General features: G+C 44.0%; 1 protein-coding gene and 1 pseudogene across 1 annotated transcript; one reads left to right on the top strand and one right to left on the bottom strand.

Moving 5' to 3' along the window:
• The first annotated feature begins 778 nt into the window (after positions 1-778).
• On the top strand, positions 779-4038 carry LOC119884364 (annotated as a pseudogene).
• A 426-nt stretch (positions 4039-4464) lies between these two features.
• LOC119884365 (N-lysine methyltransferase setd6-like) lies at positions 4465-7587 on the bottom strand. Its single transcript, XM_038694790.1, is given in 10 exon segments — positions 4465-4832; positions 4967-5103; positions 5549-5729; positions 5934-6084; positions 6176-6370; positions 6531-6672; positions 6772-6846; positions 6849-6915; positions 7107-7187; positions 7447-7587. Coding segments are annotated over 10 exon segments (1377 nt in total). The 5' UTR covers positions 7474-7587; the 3' UTR covers positions 4465-4511.
• Between the last annotated feature and the right edge of the window lie 728 nt (positions 7588-8315).

Below are 8315 nucleotides of genomic sequence, written 5' to 3'. Positions count from 1 at the left end.
TCCTCACGTTTATATCATGTCTCCTTTTCTTTTTCAACCAGATGCACCAGCAGGGCATCCTGAAGACTGATGACCTGATCACAAGGTTCTTCCGGCTGTGCACAGAAATGTGTGTGGAGATAAGCTATCGGCACAGGCTGAGCAACAGCACAACCCAGCAGCCAGTGCCGCCATCATCAGGGCAAAGTGTTACCACAACCTGGATGCCTCGTTAGGCTCATAGCCCTGCTGGTCAAACACTCTGGAGAGCCACCAACACAGTGACAAATAAACCTTCACAAGGTACCGCATGACTACAAAAGTGTAGCTGATTTATCATCTGTGACAAAATAGTCAAAAATATCCAATATTATCAACAGGACATTATGAAAGTAGTTATTGGTTGTGGTACTGAAAGTCTTTCTACATTGTGGCATCGGGGATGCTGTGTGATTTATGAAGGGCATTTCAACCCAGGTGTGATGAGGTTTATTCTGCTCAGAACAGCAGGGTTACAAAGAAAGCTACATAATCAGCAATGAGCGATGAAGACTTAAGAGACCTTTTGACAGTGTTAACAACTTTGGGTTAAAATCTAGTTTGTAGAACCACACACTCATTTAAATAAATATTGTTGTTGATAGGAAAGCTCTAAACATCATAATGTCTGTTTAACTGTAAATCTTTAAAGTGGCAGAAAAGATAAATGCTTGTCTGCTCTGCAGATTCTGCTGGCAGCCTTTGGCTGGCTGATTCTGATTACCCTATACATTGTTCTAATAGGTGCTAGGTATCGTAGTTGGGGTCGATCCAGGACCATGATGTCCGTCAGACAGAATTCCAACAGCTACCATACCACCGCATTTTCATCATGCTGCTGTTGGAGCTCAACGCCCCCGAACATGTGCTGGAGACCATCAACTTCCAGACACTCACGCCTTCTGGTGAGACATCCTCATGGATCAGTCATATCTAAAGGGTCGCCTTCTGTGTGTAGAGGAGAGGCAGTACGGTTTGGTTTGGCCTCACATATTCCTTTTATCTGCAGCAATACCTTCCACATCCTGAGACCCACCAAAGCACCCGGCTTTGTGTATGCCTGGTTGGAACTCATCTCCATCGCATCTTCATTGCCAGGATGCTAGCGCACACACCGCAGCAGAAGGTATGCAAGAGCAAGCCTATTTATGACATTCAAATCTTGTTAATACCCCATAGTTGTGTTTTTTTGATCAATGAACTGATTTTGTCTTCCAGGGTTGGCCCATGTACGCACAGCTGCTGATTGATCTCTTCAAGTACCTGGCCCCATTCTGAGGAATGTAGAGCTCAACAAACCTATGCAAATCCTCTACAAGGTGCTCTCTCATTGTTCTTTGTTCCGAAATAACAGCTGCCGGTAAACACCAAGTTAGACAAAGTGAAGTCCATGTTTCTGGCAGTAGGAACCTCGCATTTATCATTTGGTTGTGTTAGTGATGCATTGATAGACCGGTACTAAATCATGACACCTAATCTGTCAGAGCTGATTGGGTTGCAATTTATTTTTGATATTGGGAATTACAACTTCATAGGGCTGCTTTTGTAGCTATAGACTTTAGGCTTGTTTCATATTTCAGTTGTCTTGTTAGCAGGCAAATGTTTCCTATTATTATAAAACGTATCATTTTCTATTTCAGGGCACACTGAGAGTGCTCCTGGTCCTGCTGCATGACTTCCCAGAGTTCCTGTGTGACTACCATTATGGCTTCTGTGATGTTATCCCACCCAACTGCATCCAGCTCCGCAACCTCATCCTGAGTGCCTTTCCACGCAACATGAGGCTTCCTGACCCTTTCACACCCAATCTCAAGGTAGAGACAAACAAACGCACACTTTGACGATGCCTACAGAAGCAGGTTTGTTTGAACTTTTGTTTAGAAGACGTTGTCCCATTTAATCAATGTTGTATCAACACCCCGGCTGCAGGTGGACATGCTGAGTGAGATCAACATCGCTCCCCGTATCCTCACCAACTTCACAGGTGTTATGCCTTCCCAGTTCAAGAAGGATCTGGACTCGTATCTGAAGACCCGTTCACCAGTGACTTTCTTGTCTGAGCTGCGCAGCAACCTGCAGGTAGGAGCAGTGTCCATCTCTTTTACATTATTGTTATTATTAGTAGAATATTATTATACTTCAGTAAATGATACGATTTTGTGTTAATCTGTCACCCTCCTATTTTTTTTTTTTTTTTTTTTTTAAACCACTACCCCAGGTGTCTAATGAGCCGGGAAACCGCTACAACATCCAGCTGATCAATGCTCTAGTGTTGTATGTAGGCACACAGGCAATCGCTCACATCCACAATAAGGGCAGCACCCCCTCCATGAGCACTATAACCCACTCTGCACACATGGACATTTTCCAAAATCTGGCCGTGGACTTGGACACTGAGGGTACGTTTATTTATTGCTATCTAAAGAACCAGTTGCAAAAAGCTTGAGCAGAGCACTCATCTGAGGTTTCTGTCGTCGTGTCTTTTCAGGGCGTTACTTGTTCTTGAACGCGATCGCCAATCAGCTGCGCTACCCCAACAGCCACACTCACTACTTCAGTTGCACCATGCTGTATCTGTTTGCCGAGGCCAACACAGAGGCCATCCAGGAGCAGATCACCAGGTGAGACAAACAGTCTGATCTGGATCTGTGTGACTTGATTCATTTCAGCAGAGGAACGCATTGAGTCAACACCGTGTTGAAGTTAACTGCCGTTTAGTTAAATCTTTCTCCTCCTCTTGCAGGGTTCTGCTGGAGAGGCTGATAGTGAACAGGCCTCACCCATGGGGTCTCCTCATCACCTTCATCGAGCTGATCAAGAATCCTGCCTTTAAGTTCTGGAGCCACGACTTTGTGCACTGTGCCCCTGAGATTGAAAAGTAGGTTTTATGTTTGACTCGTTGTTCTTTATGTATGTGTTTTTTTTTTGTTTGTTTGTTTTTTTTCAGCCTGCACAGATGATACTAGTTAGCAGGATAAATTCTAGTTGTTCTCATTTTCACCAGATGTTCACGTCTTACCTCTCCCCTCCCTCATCAGGCTGTTCCAGTCGGTAGCTCAGTGCTGCATGGGACAGAAGCAGGCCCAGCAGGTGATGGAAGGCACTGGTGCCAGCTAGCCTGTGTACCAGCCAGCTCGTAGCCCTCGGGAGAGATGCCGCGGCCTTGACTTTGACCCAGTCCCCCCCACCACACACACACACACACACAACACACCTCTCCTCTTTACTGTTGGCACTGGATAAACTGGCAACCACAGTCATTTGAAATGTGGATAAAAGGACTACTGCTCATGGATCTAAAGAGTTAGATTTTTGTTTATCCCTTGGAATTGAAATGGAGAGAATGGATTGAGACATGTTGTTTAATATACTTTTTTGATGCTTTGATGTAAATATTGGAGGAAAAAAGGGAGAACGGGAGAGTAGATAAGTGAAGTGATCAACGCACATGTCAAATAAAGCGTATCCTGACATGTAAAGACATCTAAACATATTTTCACTCACTACCAAAGTCCTTGGTTTGCTTCCCTCCCGCACAAATCCTTTTTTTCCTGACTTTTGTTTTGCTTTGAGAGGCTGAATGGTAGATGATTGAAGAAGAAGAAGAAGAAGAAAAAAAAGCTGCCTGCTACTTTCATTTAATACCTTTTTATCCCTGAGTGGAACAGGAAGATGGAGTTCAGTCTCCCAGGTGGGGTGGGGGTCTACTCCTGGTGCGTCGGTGTGTTGGTGGAGACAGTTTGCTGATGCTCTGTCCGTTAGAAACTGGCTCTGGAAGTCTCTCCCTGGCACTTGTAAATTGTGCAAAGTGATAGTGACATCGTACCTTGGCAATTTGTACAAAGATCCAAATTGAAGAACAATAGAAGGACCAATACAGCCCATTTTGTAACATTTTGAATGTTTTGTAAATGTATTGGTCCATGTGTTGTATTTTGTAGTCCTTTCTAGTTTGCCTTTAGTTCTTGCTACTTAACTGCAGTATGCATACATACAGAAAATAAAGCATTCAAACTGCAACGCATCTGTGTTCACTCAGGACTACAAGTGTAATAGGATGGTATTTAAATATCAGGTGTTCCAAAAGTAGCTTTTATTTTATTTTATTTTTAGAAACAATTCATATACATTACTCACAAGTTTCCTGACTCTAGGTACAGCTGTTACTGTCTTTATTAATAAAGGTGAAATGTTCCACTGTATTATGTACATCCAGAGAACTGAGTTTTGCGGATAGTCATGTCCACTCTTGGGGGCCAATCTTGGATCCCAGTAATTGCAGTTAAGACACCTGCAAATGAATAATATTCCAATATAGCACAAACGTGGTTGCCCACTATTTGCAAATTCTGAACTTAGTTATCCCTGGTTTATGTACAGTAAGGCCAAATAAACTATCACCTTTATTAGTATGTATTAATGGGAGCAAAACAAGGATTGTAGAAAGTCAGTTTATCAGGAAAAACATTTATTGACTGTATTATGACAACAGGTCATGACTCTGTGAGCTCCATCAGTCTGTACAGGATGCTCTTCTGTCCGCAGCGTACCTGCAGCGCTTTCTGCTGCCTGCTGCTCAGTCCAGCATACGCTTCCTTGTCTTCTATCAGCACCTGCTCGCTGTCCGAACCCTCTCCATAGGTCCTCACAGTCAGTCGGGCCGCTTCATGAATTAGCCGTTTCCACGAAGCCTTTAATCCAGGGAGTCCCTCGTTAGAGAAAGCAAGGGAGATCCTCTCATCATCCTCGTCATCTTCCTCCCAACCTTCATTGTCTTTAAATTCTGAGAACTCCCTGCTCGACATACACAGCACCTGAAGATAAAATGCAAGAGTTTTGTTTCCAACAACATTCATCTCTGACAAAGGGGAATGTGTTTGTTTTTTTCCCAGGTTTTGTAGGGTGAACAGATGTAATTTAAACACCACTGTTTATGTACACCCCTCACCTTGAGCACAGTATGTAGCTCTGTGTCTGTAAGGCAGCCCTGTCTGCCAAAGACAACGGTTGTTTTCTCTTGCATCATCTGACACAGCATCTCCCACTGCTCCTCCACCAGCTGCCGGTCCAAATCGGACTGAATACCTGGGAAGAGGACAGGAAGCACCAAGTAACAGGGTTGTATTTGTTTCGACATCAAATTGAATGTTCTTCCGATGAATCAAGGGGAATTCTAATTAAAAGCGGTCGTCATTGTAAAACTATGAGGCTGGTGTGAAAATAATGTCCAGCTGACGCCCAACTGTGAAATGTTGGACACTGTGACGTGCACACTGGGACAATGACAGGCAATGTAGAATTTAGGCCTGCAAACCAGTGGCATGAAAAAGGTTATAGTTACAACACTGCAGACAATCTGAATATTACGTTCAAGTGCATCCTTTTCAGTGTTGAAATGCTCGACTCCGGTGACTGCACAATGTCGTGTTGCATAATTTAATGATGCTCGGAGCGCACCATACACACCGTAGTAGATGTCGTCTGCTATAATACGTGGACAAGTGAATTGCAGAACAGTCTTGTCGATTACCTTGCGTGGCGACTTTGTAGAGGTTTGTGATGGGGATGTCAGCTGTGTCGTTGCTGTTGCTTTGATACGGCTCCGAGAAGCCGTACATATGCAGCAGCTGCCAGTTGGCCATCTGCCCGTAGGTGTTAAATACCTCCTCGCCTTTATGAATGGGGCGCACACAAACCATCTTCAAACTGTCCTGAGAAAGACGGAGTGTACAAGAAGAGTTGAAATATGCAAATAAGTTAACATTGCTCAGTGGGCAGTTAACTCGCAGCTTAGGTCTCGATGTCAAATATATATACATATACACACACACAGATGAGAAGCTGTTCTAGAAAACAAACTATTAAATCTAGAAACATGAAAAAGTCCATCAGTATTAGTGGAGGTGTCCCCTCACTGGTGTAAACTCCAGATTGGCATTGTGATTGGACACATGGTTAAGCATGTCAGCCATGGGAACCATCATTGGCGGGTTGGGGGCCTTCTCATCCTCATCCTCCTCCTCCTCATCATCATCATCGTCCTCCTCTTGCTGTGGCTCTTGGAAACTACAGGGAAGGGGGAAGACAGAGATCGCAGGGGTGAATTTGGGAGGAGGACAAGGGGAAAAAAAGGTCCATATACTGTATGCTCACTAACCTGTAGGCCATGACAAAGGCCACCAGCTGTGTGTAAAGGTCCAGCGTGTGTGTGTCGGGGTTCCAGAGGTCAGGATGCTTTGCGATGAAGGGAAGGACCACGTCTGTGTATTCCCTCTGGATGTTAGCCAAGTCCGTGTCCACAGCCTCTGGAATACCTGTCCCCCTCAAGAGTCTGTCTCTCTCCTCTTTAGACCTGTACAGATGACCTGGAAGTTACTGGAAAGAAAGCTGGAAATTCCCACTTCAACAACAGATAATTCGTGGGAAAAAACTGTTACAGTACCAACCGCAGAACCGGTAAGACAAGGGATGCCCAGGACGGGGTTGAAACGATGATTTAAAGAGTTTCTTACCAGAACATGGGGTGGTCCAACGTCTTGAAATTGGTCCACAGAGAGAGGTAGGGTTTCCAGTGGGACTGTGATGATGTATACTCATACAGCAGAGCCAGCAATAGGGGAACCCAGCCAGAGGAGCTCTCCAGAGACGACTGCTCTGTGAAGTATAAAAAGGAGGAAAGACAGGTTACAAACAGGAGGATGATGCAGGCTGCTTCAATCTCAGGAAAACGTCTTTGTAATCATTAACGCTCACCTTTCTCCAGCAGGGCAGAGATCTTGGTTGTTCCCTGGTGCAGAAGAGCGGATCTGGGAATGGTGAATATAACCTCCCCTCCTCTATGTGGTCCTTCGCCAGCATCCCATACTCTGCCACTGTTCCCTCTTTACTCACACACACCTAGGGAGAGAGACACCCATCCTTTACATGCATGGCCAATACGGTTAAGAAACTGGAATCAAGCCATTTAAACAAAGAAGGTGCACAATGTTGAACAACTTAAATTAAAATGGCAGGAAAAGACCGAGAGACTGAATAATGAATTACTATATTCTGTGTCAGGAGCCTGAGTGCAGGCTGTGATAACATACCTTATTGCTGAGTACCAAGCCGACTCTGTCGCACCACTGTAAAAAGTTCTGCAGGGGACTGAGCACTGAACCATGATCTACCTGTCAGCGCATGGATAAAAACGTCAATATGATCAGGCACATGTGACCTAGTGCACCTACGGTGTACATGGCTTTACTGTGAAATAGTTCCTCTGTTTAGGACAGAGCCACACTTGTACATACACGTTCCCACACCACGCACAACGTTACATGCACAGAAAACACAGCTAACATTAGTGTAAACACACACAAACAGTACAAGCACTATCATCCTATTTTTTGTTGTTGTTGTTGTTGTTAGAACTGATTAAACTGTAACCTTGGGTCGTTTCGCTTCTGTTGCCATCTTGTGAATGTAATATCCAATCCCGGAACATGGCAGGCTCTGGTACTGGTTAACTACAGTTAGCCTCTAGCTAACTCGAACATGCGCAATCTCAACACGTGGACTGTGGACGAGCATTGGGTTAAGTGTGACACAATCTGTGACTTGTAGGCAGCTAATACGTCAAAGTAACGCAGATTGAGAAACGGCTATGGTTTGGACAGTTTAAATATCGGCCTATAACCAAACAAAATTAAGTGTAGGGGTTTGGTCCAGTACCTAGCTTTAGATGAAGAAAGTTGAGTAAGCAAAATATATTACCATGGATAAATTAGATTATATTGGCTCCAGCGCCCCGCGACCCACACAGGATAAGCGGTTTACGATGGATGGATGGATGGATAAATAGATTATTACATCCACAAATGTCATTTAACGTTACACAGGGGACACTGGGGTCATGTCCCCACCACATTTTGAAAGGTCTGATTTTATCCCCAACACTTTTTGAACAAATGAAAATGCTTTGAGAAAGGTTTATTTGCACAATAAGAAAATTTAATTATGGAAGAAACTAAATGTGCAATGTCCCAAAAAATGTAAGCTAAGAAGAACCAAGCTGCTGATAACTGCATTATATTTCTTTAATGCTCCAAATTTTATGGTGGAGGACCCCCAGACACCCCAGCATTTCCTGTTTCTTCAAAATAGGTTTAAAAATCTTCTGGTCTTGTTCTCCTGCATCGTCACGTCTCCTGACCCAATGTATCATGACGCCCCTGAACGATACCAATTATTTGTCTTTCTGAAATAAGTGCCTAAAGTAGGCGTATTACTTTACAAAACTTAACATTATCCTTTAA

This window comes from Micropterus salmoides, unplaced genomic scaffold, assembly GCF_014851395.1.
Source record: "Micropterus salmoides isolate LMB-PRFRI ecotype aquatic unplaced genomic scaffold, ASM1485139v1 Ms_hic_scaffold_3386, whole genome shotgun sequence".
In the NCBI taxonomy this organism is placed as follows: domain Eukaryota; kingdom Metazoa; phylum Chordata; class Actinopteri; order Centrarchiformes; family Centrarchidae; genus Micropterus; species Micropterus salmoides.
The sequence above is the reverse complement of the archived record's forward strand: the minus strand, read 5'-3'. Positions and strand labels throughout refer to the sequence as shown.